The sequence below is a fragment of the Loxodonta africana genome, chromosome 26, assembly GCF_030014295.1.
Source record: "Loxodonta africana isolate mLoxAfr1 chromosome 26, mLoxAfr1.hap2, whole genome shotgun sequence".
NCBI lineage: Eukaryota > Metazoa > Chordata > Mammalia > Proboscidea > Elephantidae > Loxodonta > Loxodonta africana.
In genome coordinates, this window is record NC_087367.1 from 18689952 (window position 1) to 18713003 (window position 23052).

General features: G+C 39.2%; 1 protein-coding gene across 1 annotated transcript in view; it reads right to left on the reverse strand.

The window, feature by feature from the left end:
* PLEKHH2 (pleckstrin homology, MyTH4 and FERM domain containing H2) overlaps positions 1-23052 on the reverse strand; it is a 148311-nt gene that overhangs the window by 24195 nt on the left and 101064 nt on the right. The window contains exons 20-25 of the mRNA XM_003416099.4: positions 20043-20222; positions 15038-15135; positions 12939-13116; positions 11526-11681; positions 9342-9439; positions 1559-1700 (exon numbers count right to left, since the gene is read on the reverse strand). Coding sequence (XP_003416147.1) covers positions 1559-1700; positions 9342-9439; positions 11526-11681; positions 12939-13116; positions 15038-15135; positions 20043-20222 — 852 coding nt within the window. The remainder of the gene's footprint in view (positions 1-1558; positions 1701-9341; positions 9440-11525; positions 11682-12938; positions 13117-15037; positions 15136-20042; positions 20223-23052) is intronic.

Genomic DNA, 23052 nt, shown 5'->3' on the forward strand with positions numbered 1-23052 from the left:
TGGTAGCAGACTTCCCCAATGCAATATGTATCATTTGATTTCTTGACTGCTACTTCCACGGGCATTAATTGTGGATCCAAGTAAAATGAAATCCTTGACAATTTCAATATTTTCTCCGTTTATCATGATGTTGCCTATTGGTCCAGTTGTTTTCTTCATCTTGAGGTGTAATCCTTAATGAAGGCTGTAGTCTTTGATCTTCATCAGTAAGCACTTCAAGTCCTCTTTGCTTTCTGCAAGCAAGGTTGTATCATCTGCATATCTCAGCTTGTGTATGAGTCTTCCTTCAATCCTCATGTCATGTTCTTCTTCATACAGCCCAGCTTCTCAGATTATTTGCTCAACATACAGAGTAAGTATGGTGAAAGGATACAACCCTGACGCACATCCTTTCTGATTTTAAACCACGTCATATTCCCTGTTCTGTTCAAATAACTGCCTCTTGGTCTAAGTAGAGGATCCACATGAGCACAATTAAGTGTTCTAGAATTCCCATTCTTTGCAATTTGTTATGATCCACACAGTCAAATGCCTTTGCACAGTCAGTGAAATACAGGTAAACTTCTAGTATTCTCTGCTTTCAGCCAGGATCCATCTGATATCAGTAATGATATCCCTCGTTCCATGTCCCCTTCTGAATCCAGTTTGAACTTCTGGCAGTTCCCTGTTGATGTACTGCTGTATCCACTTTTGAGTCACCTTCAGCAAAATTTTACTTGTGTGTGATATTAATGATATTGTTCAACAATTTCCACATTCTGTTGGATCACCTTACTTTGGAATAGGTATAAATATGGATCTCTTCCAGTTGGTTGGCCAGGCAGCTGTCTTCCAAATTTCTTGGCATAGACGAGTAAGCACTTCCAGTGCTGCACCCATTTGCTGAAACATCTCAATTGGTATTCCATCAATTCCTGCCGCCTTGTTTTTCGCCAATGTCTTCAGCGCAGTTTGGACTTCTTTCTTTAATACCATTGGTTCTTGATCATATGTTACCTCCTGAAATGGCTGAAACTAGGTTCCCTTTATAGCATACTGTCTCCTTCTACATCAGGGCTAATACAGTATATACAATTTGGAGTCAAACTGTAATTATAATGCCTGTAATTGGAGCCCTGGTGACGCAGTGGTTAAGAGTTCACCTACTAACCAAAAGGCTGGCAGTTCAAATCCACCAGTCACTCCCTGGAAACCCTATGGGGTAGTTCTATTCTGTCCTATAGGATCACTATGAATCGGAGTCAACTTGGTGGCAACGAGTTTTTTGGTTTAATCATAGCAAAATGAAATTAAAGAATTACTGAAGGTATATTGCTTTACTATGGAGTAATAGTGGCACAGTGGTTAAGAACTCAGCTGCTAACCAAGAGGTCGGCAGTTCGAATCCACCAGCCACTCCTTGGAAACCCTATGGGGCAGTTCTACTCTGTCCATAAGTTGTTATGAGTTGGAATAGACTTACCAGCAACAGGTTTTTTGATATTGTTTTACTACATTTAACTCAGTGTGGAAATTAGTGTCTTTATAATATATTACTCTTAAAATATATGAACGTTACCTGAGCTAAAAGAGCTGCCATTTCCAATGCCAGATCCTTGTTCAGAGGAAACAGCCCATTTATTATTTGATTGTTCGTCTGATACATTAACAGCAACTTTTCTCTATCAGTCTCTCCACGAGCTTGCACTGAGAAATATAGTCTGTAAAAAAAAAGAGGGGGAGGAGATTCTTCATGAAATAATATACTAACAAAGGAGCACACAATGATATGTGCCATCAATAAATACAGAGGAAATACAGATACGTGCCATCAATAAACACCGGGGACTGTTCTGGCACAGTTCTCCAGGAGACAGGAATTTAGGCCACTACAATCCTGTCAGTGACCTCTCTTTCTGTTTTCTCCAACATTTCAGCAAACTGAAGAAAAACTGTACGTGAAGCTGAAGAACCCTGTTCTGCTATTTTTATGCCTTGAAATACCAAACATTTAACTGTTACTGAGGAAGGACCAAAGACACCGAGAGAAGTGAAATATGCTCACTCTTGTAAGGAATGCTGCCAACCCTTCATTTCCCAAACAGCTTGAACACACCAGGGAGTAAAGAAATGAAAAAGGTTTCAATTCAAAAATCAACCCAAAATCAACATCAAATAAGGGGGGTTGGGTTTGAGAACCTAATTATTTGCACATTTAAATGTGTTTTGACTTTCTTGCCACATTCTGATAAGCAGCTTTAGGAAGTGAAAAATATTTTATATGTTATTACTATGACCCGTTGTAATATGAAATGGCTTTTGTTTGCCTAGCAGGTCTTCGTCAAATCAGGGATCCTCTCTATTTATTCACTGTGTCATTTATTTATATGTGAGATTCTGGGGTGCTCACTTCAGGCTGCAGATGGGGGGGTGCTATAAATGCTGTGAATGCAGTGACAATGGGGTGGTAAGCGACACTCAGACCTACCTGAATATTGTCATGACAACACAGTGGGTAGAAAAGATCAATTTACATCTGGTAGTTATTAGGTAAGCCAATGGGTGGCACAAAGGGTTTGCTCTCAGCTACCAGACTAAAGGAAACCCTGGTGGTGTAGTGGTTAAGTGTTACGGCTGCTAACCAAAGGGCTGGCAGTTTGAATCTACCAGGCGCTCTCTGGAAACTCTATGGGGCAGTTCTACTCTGTCTTACTCTGTCCTGACTATGAGTCGGAATCGACTCGATGGCACTGGGTTTGGTTTGGTTTCCTTTTGGACTAGCCTAAAGGTTGGCTGTTTGAACCCACCCAATGGTGCACTACAAGAAAGACCTGGCCATATGCTTCCATAAAGGTTCCAGGCAAGAAAATCCTATGAAGCAGTTCTACTCTGAAGCACATGGGGTCACCATAAGTTGGAATCAACTCCATGGCAATGGGTTTGGTTTTGATTTTAGCTATTAAGTATGCATCCATTGGCTATAACCGTGGATTTCAGCCCTGTTCTCCTACACCCTTGAAGGGGATGTCACATTCCCATCAGCTAGAATACCTCCCTCAGAAATTATCTCAACTAGCAACAAGTGGAGCCCTGGAGACATACTGGTTAAGACCTTGGCTGATAACCAAAGACTGGCAGCTTGAATCTACCAGCTGCTCCTTGGAAACCTCATGGGGCAGTTCTACTCTGTCCCATAGGGTTACTAGGAGTTGGAATCGACTTGACGGTAACCGGTTTAGATTTTTTTTTTTTTAGCAAGGAGCGACAGGGCAGCAGTTCAGAATCTCTGGGGAAGCCTGGAGACTGCACTTTGAAAAGCTCCTTCCCTCCATGAGTCTGATCACTCTTCCTGCCCACCCAGGTTAAGGATCACTGAACTGGGCAGACATTTAGAGTGGTTTCCTAAAAGGTGGGAAAAAAAAAATCAATCCTAATCCCCACTTTTATCTATGACTGTATGACGACAAATAATCTCTGGGTTTTGTATGACGACAAATAATGAGGGTTTGTTAAATTGGTAGAAGAACACGGCTGGGCGATGTCAGCCAAGGGATATAAAAACAAAGAAAATAAAGTTCAAAACACAAAAGTCCTCCCTTTATAGCACGTTTACACATATACGTTCTGTACTGCATCTGTGTACTGAGTGTGTATTCCCTACCTAATGTTAGGAGCTACAGTAACTGTAATCCACCAGGGTTTAGCTAAATGTCTACTACTGGAAGGTTCTTAATAAGAGTTTGTATTAATAATACAGTGGGGAGGGGAAACCCAGCTGTACAAACGGCTACAAGGTAAGAAGAGCTAAAATGCATTTTCTATTAATCCTGACGTGCCAGTAAGATTAAAACTGGGAAGGGAAATGGAAGCACTGTAAGCAGAAAAGGAAACACAATCCTGAACCCGTTATTAAGGGAACGCACCATGTAGAAATTATTGGCTCAAACCCCTAATGAAACAGCTCTTGCAACTATACAGGGATTTAGAGAGAATCTGGAGAGGAATTAAAGAAGAATCACGAAAACGACCAAAGGGTTAGAGAATCAAAACCACAGAGCTTCAACAGGAAAGGCGCCAGGGGAATGTGATATGAGGCTTTCACAATCTGGCCAGTTTCCAGCTGCTCCCAAATCCTAAAGAGGCCAGAAGCAGAGAATGCAGGCTTCCATCCCAGCAGGCAACGCTTGGATTAGATAACCACGTGCATTTCCAAATGCCCAGCCCCTCACCTGACATCCAGGAAGCAAAATACTGTGGGATAGAAATCACATTGCTCGTGGACCAGTGCCACTACTCAAACATTGCTTCCAGATTCATCAGAGCTCTCAGCACTGCTTGGTAATCCTCTTTGTTTGCCCTGGATTAGCTCCACATTTCATTCCTCAGAGCGTTTACCTCCTACTGTTGCCCTTCTCACCGTATTTTAAACTTACTGAAGGAGCAGCCCGCTTTAGTCTCCATTTATGTCCCCTTTGCACCTCTGTGCACCACCGTCTAGTGACCACACTCTACTGGAACCGCAATTGCGACCCTGCTTCTCGGCGCTCTTCCTGCCTCTCTGGCTACAACCTTTTACTCATCTGCTCAGAAGTCACCACTCTGCAAGCCGTTCCTGACTTGCTTGATGTTCCTGCAACATCTTGTACATATAATGTTATATTCATGGTTAGGGCAAATATCTATGGAGCATTTACGATGTGGCAGACTCCGACCAAAGCACTTTACATTTTCCAACACTTAATCCTGCAGACAACCCTAGAGGGAGGTACTCTTTTCACCTCCATGTCACACCGGGTACTTGAGGCCCAGAGACACTGAGGGACTTGCTCAAGGCCACACAGTGAGTGGGAGAGTCAGGATTCTAACCCAGGCCACTTGCCTCCGGAGCCCATATTGTTCACTGCTCTGCTGTCCTGTCTCTGTGACACCATTAATCACACGGAGATGGGGGGGGGGGGCGGGTGGAGTTGTTTCCTTCAAGAAAGAGCATTTGCCAGCTTTGTTTTCTTAAAAACATGCCTTGACTTTTACAATATCAAATACACAGTAAGAAATGAAATTACACGAAAGCAGCTTCAATATGAACAGAATTTAAACATTGGTTTCCAAATGGTTATGTACAAGAACAACTAAGTTAAAAACCTATTAATTAGATTTTTCACTCCTGAATCTAAACCATCAAAACCCCACAACTTCAAAAATTCCATAATAAAGAGAGTTGATCTTTTAGCTTTGCTAATTACAGTGCTACTTGACAGATAAATAAAGTCAAGGCCTTGGCTGCATGAGAGATCCAGCCAGTTCCTCTCTCATCCGTGTCACTGGACAGGGCTCGTTGTCTAAGCTGTCCATACTCATATGCAAAGCACGACCATATTGAGAAACATAGCACTTTCTCACAGCTGTGACTATCCAGCCATTTCAGATTTCTGTTAAAAATTAAGCTTTCCAGCCGAGTTCTTTTTTCTGATGTCAAAGATACTGTCAGGCTTTTTTAAACAAGGCGATCGTCTTCATGTGTTATTCGCAACTCTCTCTGTGCTTTCCAGTGGTATTTGCTGGACTTGGAGCATTATTCTTATTTGTGTCTTTCTCCATTTCACCCACATTTAATTTTGGTGCTGACCATAACATCATAATCAAAGTTAGTATATATTAAGTACTCATAAGGTGTGGGTTATGAGGAGTACTGTCAGACCATGGAAGTCATTCCATTTGGCTCTATCAAAACCAGATGAGAATTCCTGGCCCTCTTCTACATAAAGATATATGGTGGGTCAGGTCCAGGAGCTGGCTCCCTCCCACAAAAGGTGAGATCAAAAGTCAGGGGAAGCTGAGACTAAACCAACTATATGGTGCCCAGCTACCACTACTGACCGTTCTCATCAGGGCCACAATAGATGGATCCTGGTAAAAAGGGAAAAAAATTTGGGACAGAACACAAATTCTTAAAAAGTCCAGTCTTACTCGATCAGTTGAGACTAGAGGACTCCCCAAGTCTATTGCCCTGAGATACTCCCTAAACTTTGAACTCAAACTATCCCCTGAGGTCACCTTTTAGCTAAATAAAGATAAGCTCATAAAATAAAGAATATTACCAGTGAGTACTGCACACCTCTAAAAAATCATCTATATGAGACTGAACAGTCAACGATTACTCTAAAACAAAGAAGAAAGGGTAAGTGGACGGGGAAACCAGATTCCTAGATACGAAACATCCAAAACGGAATTAATGAGAATGTTGACACATAGTGAAAAATGTAACCAATGTCATTGAACAACTTGTGCAGTAATTGTTAAACGGGAACCGAAAACACAATAAATATTATTAAAAAGATTTTAAAAAGACAGGGTAGCAATGAGGCTCACGAGCCTGGACAGCTGTTAAAACACAGACTTCCAGGCCTCACCCCCAGAGGTTCTGATTCAGTAGGTCTGGAGTGCGGCCTAAAAATTTACACGTCTAACACATTTCATGTGATCCTGATGCTGTTGGTCCAGGGAAACATACTTTAAGAATCAGTGTTCCAGCCATCACAGAATTGAAACAATCATCTGGAAAGTACAAATTTTCCAGCCTGCTGTTCTTGCAAATCACCAAAAAGCAACAGATGAAGATTGCCATCAGTGGAAACAGGTTCCTCCAGGAGTAGGGCCCATTAGATTTCTACTACCTAAGCAGTGCTGCTTTTCTCTAGGAAAGTATGATTTTAAAACTTTAAATATCAAACCTTAATAGTCACCTTCTTGTTCCTCAGACTTCTGGCAAATCATTACAGCACATGAGCACCTGAATAAAGCAGCTCACAGCCACCATTCTCTATACAGGTCAACAGAGACTGTTCAGACAATGGGTGGCTGATGGCTGCCACTGTGGCTACGTGGATGAGAAGGGAGGGGGCGTCCACAATATGGATGTACCATATTTATTTAACCGTTTCCGTTATTAACCAAACCAAACCAAACCAAACCCACTGCCGTCGAGTTGATCCCGACTCATAGTGACCCTATAGCACACAGTTGAACTGCCCCATAGAGTTTCCAAGGAGCACCTGATGGATTTGAACTGCTGATCTTTTGGTTAGCAGCTGTAGCACTTACCACTGTGCCACCAGTAATTATTAATAAACATGTAAGCTTCCCCCCAATGTTTCATTGTTATACAAAATGTGGCAAAGAAGATACTGGAATATGTACTCTTGCCCACTTATGCGGGTATTTCTTTCTGTTTTTTTTTTTATTGTACTTTAGATGAAGGTTTACAGAACAAACTAGTTTCTTATTAAACAGCACGCGTATTGTTTTATGACACTGGTTAACAACCCCACGACATGTCAACACTCTTCCTTCTTGACCTTGGGTTCCCTATTACCAGCTTTCCTGTCCCTCTTGTCTTCTAGTCCTTGCCCCTGGGCTGGTGTGCCCCTTTAGTCTCGTTTTGTTTCATGGGCCTGTCTAATCTTTGGCTGAAAGGTGAACCTCAGAAGTAACTTTATTACTGAGCTAAAAGGGTGTTCGGGGGTCATACTTTCAGGGTGTCTCCAGTCTCTGTCAGACCAGTAAGTATGGTCTTTTTTTGTGAGTTAGAATTTCGTTCTACATTTCTCTCCAGCTCTGTCCGGGACTCTCTATTTTGATCCCTGTCAGAACAATCAGTGGTGGTAGCCGGGAACCATCTAGTTGTACTGAATTCAGTCTGGTGGAGGCTGTGGTAGATGTGGTCCATTAGTCCTTTGGACTAATCTTCCCTTGTATCCTCAGTTTTCTTCATTATTCCCTGCTCCAGAAGTTGTGAGACCAGTGGAGTAACTGAGATGGCCGCTCACAAGCTTTTAAGACCCCAGACACTACTCACCAAAGTGGAATGTAGAGCATTTTCTTTATAAACTATGTTATGCCAATCAAGCTAGATGTTCCCCAAGACCATTTCTGGAAAAAGAAATACTGAACTGGATCAAAGCCTATTACATTCTTTATGGTAAATAGTGCCTACACTTCTTACATTCCAGTTTTAAATCTATGAAACAAACATCTTCTGGAAGTGAGCTCCAAAAGATGTCAATATTACATTTTATGGGGTATAAGATCCAAATAAAACCAGCAAAGTTATCTTTTTTTTTCTTTTCGCAGTTAATACGTTAACAGTGTCTATGAAGCACCACTTCCTATTAATACATAGAAGAAAAGAAAATATTTTTTAAAAAAGAAAGAAAGAAAAAAAAAATCTGGCTTCTGACCACACCCCAAAGTGTACTTAAATTTTATTTGTTGAGAAGGCATGTGCTTCAGCCCCACTAGCCTTTTCTCAATTCCTCAAACAAGATGCACAATCTCCCTCTATAGACCTTTGAATATCCTGTTCTACCCCTTTTGACACTCCCTCTCCCAAACCTTCAGACCTCAGGGGTTGGCTCAAGAATCGTTTCCTCAAATAAAAACCAAACAAAGAAACCAAACCCATTGCCGTCGAGTTCATTCTGACTCATAGCAGCCCTATAGGACAGAGTAGAACTGCCTCATAGGGTTTCCAACCAGCCGCTGATGGATTCGAACTGCCAACCTTTTGGTTAGCAGCCGAATTCTTAACCACTGGGCCACCAGAGCTCCTTCCTCAAACGAGCCTCCCGGATGTCTCCAGTCTAGGCCAGGGTTCTTGTTAAGTGCCTTCACAGAACCACACTCTCTTCCCTCAGAGAACTCAACCTGTAACTACAGATTCATTAGCGTGATGATATGATTAGCAACCATGTTCCCCACTAGCCTGTACGTTCCACAAGGTCAGGAACTGTGTCTGTTTTTATTCCCATTTTACCCAGAGTATCTAGCTCAGTATCTGGCTTATCGTTAAAGGTCAACAAATATTTGAAGAAAGAGAGAGAAGGATTGATGAGGGAGGGAAAACATGAACGAGAACGAAGGGATATGAATATATCTCTTTCAACAGACCTGGGTAAACAGCTATTTTTTCTTACAACAGATGGGCAGTAGGATATTCGAGTATTCAATCTTTCTGAAAAATGCAGTAATGGTGTTAAAGGAAATGTTGAAAGCGAAAAATTCACCCTTTTATCAACTACCACCCCCCCCCAAAAAAGGTAACAGTTATTTTTTTTCTAGAGTTTTTTCTAATCTTTGTCCAAACTCATATTTTCGTAAAATATAACAACATTAAGAGACAAGAATTAGAAACAAAATCTGGTGTGAATTTCTTCCTAAAGAAACAGGGATATCATTTATAAAGAAATAAAGACAGAAATAAATATTATAACTTTCAAGGCTACCCAGAAGGAAACGAAATTGTAGGTTCCTGATGTGAACTTAACCGTATACGTGTATTTTGCATCTGGGGATGTATTACACACCTGCTTTTATAAGTCAGACGGACAGTTCTTGTGCCTTCACACTTGCCAGGCTGCTGTTCTTTGGAAGCCTGTTCCCATTTAGAAATAATGTCACAAATCTAGAAGGGAAGTGGAAAATTGAGACTTACAGTACTCTTAAAATCAGCATTAAAAAAAAAAAAAGACAAGTGTGCCTGTAGATGGCCTGAAAATGTGCAGTTTAATCTGATCAAACCAAACATACTGAAGCCTTTTGTTGTCAGCTTCTGTGCCACTCTGAGTTTAGGATTTAATTATAAATTGCTCTTCGGTCCACTTACCCTTTCGGACACACGTTAACTTTGGGCTGTGGCCATGAATTTTTTTACTCAAAAAGGGATCTTAATGCAGGACTGCCTGCAAACAAGGAGATTCCAGAAATTTTTTCATGATTTGGTCACTGAAAAGGCCACTTTACCTTCTGAGTTTATAAAGATCAGAATAACTGAAGTCATTCCAAAGAAATCTGGAATATAATCTTAAGATTCTTTCATTGGGAAAGAATAAAACTTCTTTAGGAACCAAATTAGTATTTTTATACTGATTATTCACAGCTTTACACATAAAAAAAAACACGTGGTAAGGCAGTTATTCACCACAGTCCCTAATATTTACTCAGCTCAATTCAACCAAAACTGCAAGCTTATGTTGTTGACTAAACATTAACAGCAGTGTGCTCAGAATGCCAGTCTCAAACATTTACATTAAGCCATGTTGAGCTGTACAGGCTATGCCTGGAGCTGAGGAGAAAGGAGATTAATTTATCAAGATTTCTCAACCAGCAGCTAAAGAAATGGGCGAGAAATACCCTATCTACTAGCCAGCACTCCTAAGGAACTATCATCAGTTTTCAACAGCGTTCTGTGGAACCCCAGGGAGCCCTGGCAGCTTAAACTGCAATTGGAGATAGGCCTTAGGAGTTAAAGTACTGGTGTTTTATATATTCTAACCTGTGAGATATTATTTATAAATCTGGTTCTTCTTCTATGCCTCTCAAATTCTTTAATCTTCAAATCACAGAAACGCCTTCACCCTGTAACAAGGCACTTATTCCAAAGAGCGATCCAGGACCACATCAGATAAGGAAATGGTCCAGACCCAGTTCTAGCTGTGTGATTGGGAGTAAATAATTTCCCTCTCTGGAGTTTTTTGGGGACCTCAGTTTCTTCATTTGTAAAGTTAAGTGGATGGTTTCTCTGTGGCCCCTTATCAGTTGCCACTGAGTTAATTCTGACTCCTGGTGACTGCATGCGTATCAGAGTAGAATTCTGCTCCACAGGGTTTTCAATGGCTGATTTTTCAGAAGTAGATTACCAGGCCTTTCTTCCGAGGTACCCCTGGGTGGACTCAAACCACTAACCTTTCAGTTAGCAGCAAAGCACATTAACTGTTTGCATCACCTAGAAGCTCCCAAAATCTCCTTGTGGTTCTATAATTCTTTACTTCTAATTATGCCATCTCTAGATGAAAACTTTACTGAAATTATTTTAACATGACCTGGAGAAAGGATGACATCAAAAAGCATTCTCCTATTTCCTATCTTCGCTGATGATTTCCTTAAGTCTGGAATCTTTTATTTCTACAGATCCATTTTCTACTCATTGTACCGAGTCCCGTTCAGGTCTTCCCTAATTCCCCATGTTGACCCTAGTCTTTCCCTCTTTGGATCTTTCACTGTACTCTCAGAAGGTTTATCACTTTCAGCTCTGTCTGAAGGTTATCAGTGTATAAGGCATCTAGATTATAAATTTACAATGGCAGGGACCATTTCTGATTCTTCCTTGTATTTCCCCGAAGGTTCGGGCCATCCCCTGGGACACAGTAAACAGTTCAATAAACATTGCTAAATGCGTAAATAAAATGCAAGGCCATTCTGTTACAGCTTCCAGACCTCCACCTCATACCCTAATACTTAGGGTATTATTGCTATTATTACTCCTCTTTCTCTCTATAACAGGGGTATATTACGTATGCAGATTGCCTATTTAGTTTTTTTTTTTTTTTTATGGTTTCACCAAAGCCCTGCAGTTGCTTGTTTGTTTTTTATTGTGAAGATTAGGTGGCTTAAATTTTTTGGATAATTCCTGAACTAAACTAACTTCTTTCAAATAGTTAAGCTTCTTTGCCGTTTGCCGGATTTGCTTCCTTAAAAGGCCTTGGTTTTACCTTGATGTTTCCTTGAAGACAGTGCTCTAAATCCCTGCCAGAGGGATCATCTGTGAACAAAGCAAATCCAGACAGTGCTGGCTTCCTCATTCCTGTGTCCTGGTTCAGAGTATTCAAAAATTCTTCCACTGTGGTGGATGCATCAAATCCAACTACCTAAACAGAAATAACAAGGCGCTTCTTTTAATAAACGGTATGTAAGTTTCAAACTTATACTTCAGGGAGGGAACAGGACAAAGCTGATGCATGATTAATGACAACATATATTTATGTAGGTGCTTTAACTTTGTTTTCAAAGCTCCACTGAAGAAAATGAACAATGTCACTGCAGTATTTAGCTTGACGCAAAATTCAGAAAGCTCAGCTTCAGCCAACAGACATGAATTCAAACTAAAAAGATCACCTGACAGCTATAAACATCTGGCGGAGATACCGTGCCTACCCATTAAAAGAAAACCAAGAACTCTAGCACAGTATGTAATCTTCCAGCAAATGAAAGAAAACAAATAAGAAATGCATTTAAACAAATGGACATTTTTATACATTTAATATTTGTTTCTTTAATAGGCAGTTAGGTATCTGAATTCTACGGTAAAAGATGTATGCCTACAAAGATTAATTGCTAGCTTTGGAACACATTTGCTTCAAATAATAACCAAGCATCGGGAGTTGGAAGGGCTAGGGGGAGTTATCCCAGATAATTCCTGAGATTAGGAGACTTTAAAAGAGACTAAACTGTCCACACGCAATGTCAGTAATCATTTTCTTACTAAACAGGAACACTGGTGGAGGAAAGGCTCAACCAAAGTGTTTGTTTTTCTCCAACTGAATTATACTGGCAATGAGACCCCTCTCTTATTTGCTACAATACGGATTTGGTTTGGGTGTGAATCCTTTTTAGCAAAACTGTTTCAAAACTCAGATGTTTTGATACAAAACATAGTATAATCAGCCCTACAGGACAGAGTAGAACTGCCCCATAGAGTTTCCAGGGAGTGCCTGGTGGATTTGAACTGTTGACCTTTATGGTTAGCAGCCATAGTACTTAACCACTACAAACCAGGGTTTCTGGATGTTTTGACAGAAGATTTAATATCTGTGCACATTTATCACTGCCAGCTACTGACAAAGGTAGGTAGACAGGCTCACTTCTCTATCCCACAGAGGATAGACATAAGATTCTAGGCTAAGCGTTTTTTCATTAGGGTGGTGGTGTTATCAGGTGCCATCAAGTCAATTCTGACTCCTAGCCACCCCATGTGAAGGGGCAGAACTGCCCCATAAGGTTTCCTAGGCTGTAACCCTTACAGAAGCAGACTGCCACACCTTTCTCCTGTGCAACGGCTGGTGAGTTTGAACTGCTGACCTTTCGGTTAGCAGCAGAAAGCTCAACTGTTAAAAAGTCTAACTTACCTGATATATTCCATTCATGAAGTGCACTGGGATACTGAAGGGCAAAGAATGATGATAAGGATTTCGAAGAAGGGTTGAAAGAATTTCCATTCTTGAGGGTCTTGCCTCTCGATCTCCATTTTGTTGCGTTCTCTCTACACATCGCTGGCAGTAAATGGCGTATTTTCCAAATTCTGTCCTATAATACAAAACTTAGGCTAAAACCTAAGAATAAATTTAGTAAGATAACCTAACATACATAAACCACTGAGAAAGCTTTCCTTGATGTACATTATTACACATTCATTATGCTAATTTTGACAATAATTTTTCTTTTTGAAACTGCTATAACTATTCTCAAATTCCTCAAATTCCAGTTTTTTTAAATTGTGCTTTAAGTGAAAGTTTACAATTCAAGTCAGTTTCTCATACAAACACTTATACATACATTGTTATATGACCCTAATTGCTCTCCCTACAATGTGACAGTACACTCCTTCTCTCCACCCTGTATTTCCCATGTCCATTCAGCCAGCTCCTGTCCCCCTCTGCTGTCTCATCTCACCTCCAGACAAGAGCTGCCCACATAGTCTCATGGGTGTGCTTGAGCTAAGAAGCACACTCCTCACCAGCATCATTTTATGTCTTACAGTCCAGTCTAATCTTTGTCTGAAGAGTTGGCTTTGGGAATGGTTTTAGTTTGGGGCTAACCGAGAATCCAGGGGCCATGACCTCTGGGGTCCCTCTAGTGTCAGTCAGACCATTATGTCTGGACTTTTTACTAGAATTTGAGGTCTGCATTCCACCTTTCTTCTGCTCCATCAGGGATTCTCTGTTGTATTCCTTGTCAGGGCAGTTATTGGTGGTAGCCGAGCACCATCTAGTTCTTCCAGTCTCAGTCAAATTCCAATTTTTTTACTATTGCAACCAACTCAATCGAACTTCCCCATGAAGGCAGTTTTCATCTTTATTGTACTACGTTTATCACAAACTGAAGGTAAAATTATCAATCATTAAAAAAAACAGAAATAGTAATTGTATTATAAATATAAAGTAAATAATTGTTTAAGTAATAATATAGGATCACATAAGAAATCTGTGATGGCAGCAGAGTTCACTTTTGAAGAACATGGAGGATAGTGCTCGACTACTAGAGGAGGTAAGGAAATATCTTCAAACAAAAATAAAAATACATTTTCCTTTTTTACCCTATAAAACATTCACCTCTTAAAAAAAACAGTCAGCATTAAACAAAACCACCATAGGAAATCCATGTAAAAGTTGGAAAGAGATCTGATTTGCTCTCATTTGATATATAATTGCTATTCTGTTTATAAAAGCAGCTTGACAACACCTCTAAATATATTTGTATTCCAATGTCATCCTTTGTCTAGGGCTCCTCAGTGAATGCGACTGAAATCATGTGACCTTGATCACAGAGTCCCCAAAATACATTAGGAACTAACCGGAGGATGTTTTTCTACTGCTTCCCAGCTGAGTTTTTTGTTACTGTTGTTGTTGTCTGTTTGCTTCCTTCACTGTGTGTGTTTGTTTTAGATCCAGTCTATTTAAGCAATCTTACGTGCACCTCTAGATGGACAAACGATGCTAATAAGCCCTAGCTGGGTGTCCTGGGTCCCGATTAAGGCAGCCTGTGTCTAAGTGGATTTTACATGGTTTTTTCTTCCCCAAAGGAGTAAAAAGGCTGAAGTAATTCAAATATATGCAATTAAAACAGGAAGCAAGACCACAAGGAAGTCTTCCACATAAAAGAATTCAATATGGAGAAAAACAGTAATAGGGGAAACTAAGGAAACAAAATAGTTGCTTTCAGTGAATGAATAGCCACTAACGCTAAGTCATTCATACTCAAAACGTAGACTTTTCACTTAAAAATATTCTTTGTCAGCTTTTCCAGCTTTTGCTGTAATCTTCCCTAAGAGATTTAACATAACAAAGGAAGTATTTTCCAAGCTCCACATAAATGACTACCAAAGGCTTCCAGTACCAAATTGGTTTCACATTCTTCTGAAAAGGTACCTGGCAGGCTATTAAATACTTATGATTTATTGTAGACTTTCAGAGGTGACAAAGGGATCAGCTGGCTAGTTTTCGCACACCTGGAATCTGCGTTCCTTTTCAGGTGGAGCCTCAGGAGCCACAGGAAAGGGTGATGGGGAAGGAAGAGCCCAACACAGAGAGCCAAGAGCTGCCAGCCCTGGACAAGGAGAAACACCATACGTTAGACACCATGTGCCCGTCAGAGATTCAAGTCAGAATGGGTGTGAGTGAGTGTGAGGTTGTGTGAGCAACGCGCTGACAGCAGTCTCTCTTAACCCCATTTTGTTTTTCCTTCTTCCACGTATACATTATCTGTTCAGAGCATTTACAGTACATTAAAAACTCCACATTTGGTCAGATCCATGATCTGTCTGGTTGTATACAGTTACCTATATGGAGATTTCAAAAACATGGATATGGCCATCCTCTTTGACAGCACACTCAGAGACAGGGATATTGTTCCTATTTTGCTCATTTACGTATTTACTTAATGAAATATAGTAAGTAACACCTTTGAGAAAGGCAGATTTTCAGAGTTTAAAAGTCATATACCTAAAAAAAAAACCACCCACCTACCCACACACACACACACACACACACACACACACACACATACATAAAGGGCAAACACAAAACATTAATAATACAGGTTATCTTCAGGTAGCAGGATTATAGAACAACCAAACTCAAACCCACTGCCAGAGAGTCATAGCGATCCCCCAGTTTCCAAGGCTGTAAATCTCTACGGAAGCAGGCTGCCACATCCTTCTCCTGCGGAGAAGCTGGTGCTTTTGAACCACCAACCTCTCGGTTACCAGCCAATCTCTTTAACCACTGCGCCATCAGACTTTTATTCTTCCTTTGTCCTGTATTCTGCTTTCTATTTTTATTTTTTTAATTTTATTACTTTTGTTTTTTCCCCAAATAAAAAATGTTCATGTGGAAAAAAAAAGACTTTAGTATATTACTTACTATAAAGTAAAAAGAAAACCTGCCCACCTCCCCATTCCACTTTCCAAAGGTAACACACCGAAATATTTGGGTGTTTTTCATTCTAGACCTTTTCCTCTCACATTCAATGGTTAGGCAGTCAGCAAATATTTATCAAGCGTCTAATCTGTGCCAAACCTTCTGTCAGGAGCTAGAGAAACAGCAGTGAACAAAACACAGTATTTCCTGGGGGACAATTCCTTCAAACAATAAACACAGAAGTAACACACATATATGTATCGCTTTTTACAAAAATAAAACGAGATTCTATAAAATTATTTAATGTTCATCCAGTTCAGAAAATCAGAAAAATACCCAAAGTAGAAGGAAAAAAATGAAAAAAATCCCATGAGTTTTACATTCATGATCCAAAGAAGTTGTATGCGTAATAATAACATTATAATTCATATAATACCTTGCAGTTGTTTATATACATACATGTGTGTATATTATATAAATATCTGTAAAATAAAACACAATTATATTCTATACAAATGAATTATATAATTGTATTTTATAAGTAATATGTTGTTAGGTGTCATTGAGTTCAGTTCCAACTCATAGCGACCCTGTGTACAACAGAACGAAATCACTGCCTGGTCCTGTGCCATCCTCACAATCATTGACACGTTTGAGCTCATTGCTGCAGCCACTATTTCAAACCATCTTGTTGAAGGTCTTCCTCTTTTTCACTGACCCTGATGTTCTTCTCCAGGGACTAGTCCATATAGTATATGTATATATCATATAGTATAATCATATATATATATAAAAAATACATACCATATATTATAGCATATGGTATAAAATAGTTAAGTTTTATTTTACATAGTCATGATCAAACTGAAAGCACAGTTTTCCCTTCATCTTTTCTCATTGCACAAATTATGCATACTTTATTTAAAAAGACAAGATACGAACAAGAGCAAAATCCCTTGTAAATCTACTGCTCAAAATTAGTCACTGCTAATCCTTAATATCATAAAAAAAAATCATATATTAATTTAAAAACAAATAGAAGTTTGGGATCACGCTGAATATATCATTTGGCAACCAAAATTGTTCTCATATTTCCACACTGATCATTCTAAGTCCACGCTGTCAGCTTTCATGGCTGTAGACTTGGCCATCACATGGACTCACTACAATATGGGATCAATCACAGCCTCCTTTCTTTGGATGTTAAGTTACCCTCAATTTTTCGTTTTTATAAGAACACCTGAATGAAGGAAGCCAAGTGTTTGCACATATCCTTAGTTACCTGAGGGTATAATTTTATATTGTTTTTTTTTTCTTTGTTTCACATATTATGCTTTAACTACATCAAAATGTTGACTGTAGTTATCTTTGATGGTATTATATGAGATTATTATTTTGTTTTTATGCTTTTTCTAAATACTTTGCAATGAACATGTTTTATTTATGTAATCAAAGTATTATTTAAAATTATAAAAATGTCTATATTACCAGTTTTCATGGTGGTGGCTTTTTTTTTTTTTTTTAGATTCCACGTTCTTCTTACGCTATCCAGCATCTAAAACCTTGCTTTTGTGTGGGGACTCCCCCAAGGTACGAACCTTTGCTCCCCGTGGGATGGTAGCTGAAATGTCCAGAAGTGTGCTTTTGCAGCACCTCTTTCTCACACGCACACCCAGACCTACTTGTCCAGTTGCCTAAACCAGCCTGAGACCTGAATCTGGAGTGACTGATGCAAAGAAAGGGTAAGCAGAAAATTCATTTTGGTGGCAGTAGCCGCAGCGACAGCCACTAGAACAGTGCTGACGGCAGCATCCCTGTCCTGAGCTGGTGGAAATAAGCGGGTGAGCTGCACTCTCCACTGTTTAGCTGCGGCTGTGGTTCTACACGCTTAGCATTCCTTTGTTCCTGCCTTCTTTTTTTCTTTTTTAATTTTATTGTGTTTTAGTTGAAAGTTTATAGTGAAAATTAGTTTCTCATTCAAAAATTTATACACGAATTGTTTCGTGACATTGGTTGCAATCTCCACAATGTGTCAGCACTCTCTCCCTTTCCCTTTAAATTCCGGGTTCCCAGTATCCATTTGTCTAGGTTTCCTGTCCCTTCCTGCCTTCTTTGGGCAGGTGATGCCCATTCGGTTTCGCATATTTCACTGAACTAAGGAAGGATGTTTCTCACGAGTGTTACTGTTTGTTTTATAAGCCTGTCTCATCTTTGGCTGAAAGGTGTACTTAGGGAGTGGCTTCAGTTCTGAGTTAGCAGGGTATCTGGGGCCCATAATCTTGAGGGTCCCTCCAGTCTCTGTCATACCAGTAAGCCTGGTCTTCTTTGCGTGCATTTGAATTTTGTTGTACAGTTTTTTCCCACTCTGTCCAGAACCCTCTACTGTGATCCCTGTCAGAGCAGTCGGGGTGGTAGCTGGGCACCATCTAGTTCTTTTGGGCTCAGGTTGGTGGAGGCTGTGGTTCATATAGTCCATCGGTCCTTTGGACTGAAAATTTCCTTGTGTCTTTCTTCATTCTCCTTTGCTCTGGATGTGATGGAACCAATAGATGCATCTTAAATGGCCACTCACAAGTTTTTAAGATTCCAGGCACTACTCACCAAAGTAGGATGTAGAACATTTCTTTATGAACTATGTTATAACAATTGACCTAGGTGTCCCCCAAGACCATGGTTCCCAGCCGTCAGACCCAGTAACTCGGTTCCTCAAGGTGTTTGGATGTGTCTAGGAAGCTACTATGGCTTTGCCTTGGTGAAGTTGTACGGACTTCCCCTATATTTATCTTCATTTTTTATTCATTAAGAAGTATAACTTCAGTAATTTTTTAAAATGTTATATAAAAAAGGAGGGGGAAATGGTACTAGTCCTGCCCTTGAGAAGCTTATAGGTGGGTGGGAGATGTTATATATTTAAACAGTTATTTATAATACCACACGGTTAATGTTTTTTTTTTTTTTTTTTTAGCATAACTAAATGGAGGGAATGACTAATTGCTGTAGAAGTCAGGGAAGAATTCATAGGAGAGGTGTTGCTTAGGCTGTACTGTAAAGTCTAGAGGTGGGAAGGAAGGAGGGGAGTCCAAGTAACAGGAATAACACTAGGTACAAAGGTGAGGATAATGCAAAGGCAGGCACGTTTGAAGGATGAAGAGCTTATTCTTTACTGTATGCTAGATGCAGGATACATAAAATGGAGTGGAGAAAGATGACGCCACTGAGCCAGATGATGAAGGGCCCATGATACAAATGAAGCTTCGGGCCCCTAGCTTGCACGAGCCCCTTCCAAGGACCTGGAGAGGGTCTTATCAATTGTGGTAACCTTAATCATCTGTTGTTTTTGTTTTTAAATTTTCAAAAGTAAGATATTTTTGTATTCTTTTTCTTAAAGAGTGTTCTCCAAGTTGTATAAGTTCTAAATTCCACAAAACCTGGATCCACTCCTGAGGGCCCTGCACACTAAGGTAAGGAATTTCTGTTTTATCCTGTGGTTAGCAAAGAGTCAATAAGCAAGGATATAAGTAAGCATTCATTAAAGAGTAAACAAAAATGACTAAAAAGCACCTGGAAATAGAGCTCTATCTACGGAAAACGGCACCTATAGCAATTAGTTTTAAATTGGTGAACGATCTCTCACAGCTGGTGAAGATATAGGGAAATTCTAGAAATGAATTCAAAGGAATTAACTGGATGTGTACACAAAAATTTAGGTTCAAAGATATCTAATGCAGTGGTATTTATCTTAAGAGAAATAACTGGAAAAAACTAAAATTTTAATAACTGACATTAATGTGACCATTAGTGTTTTGAAGAATGTTTAATATAGAAAAAATGCTAATGCTGTATATTTTAAAAAAGTAGTGTACACACTGTAACTCCAGTAGTATGAAAAAGGATGACTGTGCATACAGACACGTATATACTTTTATATATAAACATATAAATAAATCAAAAGGATATACATCGAAATATTAACAGCTGTTTTTCCTTTTCACACTTTTTCTATTTTCCAAATGCCTACATTGAATGTGTATCATTCTTACAATCAGGGGGGGAAAAACATCATTTTAAACTGCATTTATATGTATCGATATATACCTGCAATGGTCCTGGTTGATTCTGTGGCTGTCTTCGTCTTGTCTGTTTAATGAGCTGACAGCAAATTTCATTCTGTAACTCAGGATGTGTCAAACAGATCTGTAAAGCACTCTGGGCTAGAGAAATGTGGTAGTCAATCGCAGGGGAGTCAACTGCTGCATTTATAAAAAGCTGGCAGGTCTAATTAAACAAAAAAGAAAGATATATTCAAGGTAAGAAATGATTAGATTTATTCTGCATGAATTATACTGATTCTCTTCACTTTTTAGTAAAAGGAAGAAAAAAAGATATGTTATGACAACACTGAACAAAAAAGACCTGGAATGGCTACATTCATATCAAAAGAGTTTAGAGCAAGGTGTTTTACCAGGGATTAAGAGGGTTGTTTTATAATGATAAAGAGGTCAGTTCATCCAGATGACCTAACAATCCTAAGCATTTATTTATCTAATAACAGAGCTTCAAAGTACATGGAGCAAAAACTGAATTATAAGAAGAAATACACAAATTCACAATTATAGCCAGAGATTTCAATGCTCCTCTTTCAATAACTGCTAGAAGAAGTAGACCGAAAATTAGTAAGGATATAGACAACTTCAACAACACTATCAACTAACTTGACCTAATTGACATTTATAGAACACACCACCCAACAACAGACTATGCATTCATTTAAGGGCACCAAACCAAACCCAAACCAAACCTGGTGCCATAGAGTTGATTCCAACTCATAGAGACCCTATAGGACAGAGCAGAACTGCCCCATAGAGTTTCCAAGGAGAGCATGGTGGATTCCAACTGCCAACCTTTTGGTTAGCAGCCAAACTCTCAACCACTATGCCACCAGGGTTTCCATTTAAGGGCACACAGAATATTAATGATCTCTCTCCCACTAGACTATAAACTTTATAAAGGCACAGACTATCTACTTTATCTTTGTATTCACCGCATAGCGTAGAGCGACATAGTGTGTCCACAGTAAATTTTTTTCACAGTAAACTTTTAATGAATAAATGAGTTTAAAATTAGATCGAATATAATAGCTATATAAAAAACAAAAATCCTCACAACTGGACCAATAAGCAATATCATGATAAACAGAGAAAAGATTGAAGTTGTCATGGATTTCATTTTACTTGGATCCACAAATCAACACCCATGGAAGCAGCAGTCAAGAAATCAAAAGATGCATTACATTGGGCAAATCTGCTGCAAAAGTCTTCTTTAAAGTGTTGAAAAGCAACGATGTCATCTTGAAGACTAAGGTGCGCCTGACCCAAGCCATGGTGTTTTCAATTGCCTCATATGCATGTGAAAGCTGGATGATGAATAATAAAGACAGAAGAAGAACTGACAACTTTGAGTTGTGGTGTTGGTGAAGAATATTCAGTGAACTAGTGGACTGCCAAAGAATGAACAAATCTGTCTTGGAAGAAGAACCAAGCACCAGAATGCTCCTTAGAGGCAAGGATGGGGAGACTACATCTCACATATTTTGGACATGTTATCAGGAGGGATCTGTCCCTGGAGAAGGACATCATGCTCGGTAGGGTAGAGTGTCAGCAAAGGAGAAGACCCTCAGTGAAAAGGACAGACACGGTGACTGCAACAATGGGCTCAAGCATAGCAAGGATTGTGAAGATGGCACAGGACTAGGCAGTGTTTCGTTCTGTTGTACACAGGACCACTATGAGTTGGAATCAACTCGAGGGCACTTAACAACATAGAAAGGTTAAGAAGTGTTCATAAACACCAAGGTTGGCTTTAATTATCGTGTTGTTGTTGTTATGTGCCGTCGAGTCCATTCCAACTCACAGTGCCCTACAGGACAGAGCAGAACTGCCCCACAGGGTTTCCAAGGTGCAGCTGGTGGATTTGAACTGCTGATCTTTTGGTTAGCAGTCAAGCTCTTAACCACTATGCCACCAGAGCTCTGATTGTTATAGAGTAGGTAGTCTTCATCTCTGCTGAAAACCGAATATAATCAAAATAAATTTACTCTAATCTAAAACATCACTGTCTAAAGCATTACCTGAAATGCTCAGTGAAAAAAAAGATTTCCATCATCAAATAGTTATGGGAAAATCTTGGAGTTTTTTAAAATGCATATTAACATATTATAGGGTCTGAGAAATCTTGCAGGTGTAACCCTCCTCCCAAAAAAAGCACAGCAAATACCTGTTTCATTTGTTTAACTCAGATTTTTCTAAACTCATTTGACTACAACCCACTCTTACTTTTGTTTTTTCCTAGTAATACCAATTAGCATCTTGAAGAACTAGTTTACCAGGAAAATATTTTGGGAAACAGTAACCTAACTAATTTAAAGAAGACATAATTATATAATTAATTTAAAGAGGAAATGGTTTTTTTCCCCCCCAAAGAGGTTAAATTTTTGAATAGGTTACTAGGAAAATGCTATAGCATAATTTTCCCTAGATATTTTTAAAAGTAGGATATTAATACTTAACATTGCTCGTTTTTCCAGCTCACTGTAATAAAACTGCAAAAATTTGTTACGTTTGTGACTAGAGGAGCTACTCCTGCCTGAGGCATTTTGGGGTGGCCCCGCCTGGAAGCATGGGAAGCAGTTTCAATCTCCATATACTTTTCTAGGAATTCTTTAAAATATCTGTGTGCTGATTATACAATTTCAAAATTCCTGTTTAATGCATTAAATATATTGGGCTTATTATTGACATTCAAATTCATCTGGGAGTGAAATAAATATATTAAGTTCTTTTGAGCAGGCCACTATACTACATCAATCTCTCTTCTTTAGAACAACTGGTGGAAAAAAAAACCTATGACTTGTGACAGCGTATAGTTGGATATTGCTTTTTTATATAATCTGATAATCTCTGCCTTTTAATTGAGGTGTTTAGGCCATTTATATTTAATGTGACTATTTTTTTTTATTAATACAGTAGAATATAAATCCATCTTGCTATTTGTTTATATTTGTCCCATATATTCTTTTTCCTCCTTTCATTATTTTCTGCCTTCTTTT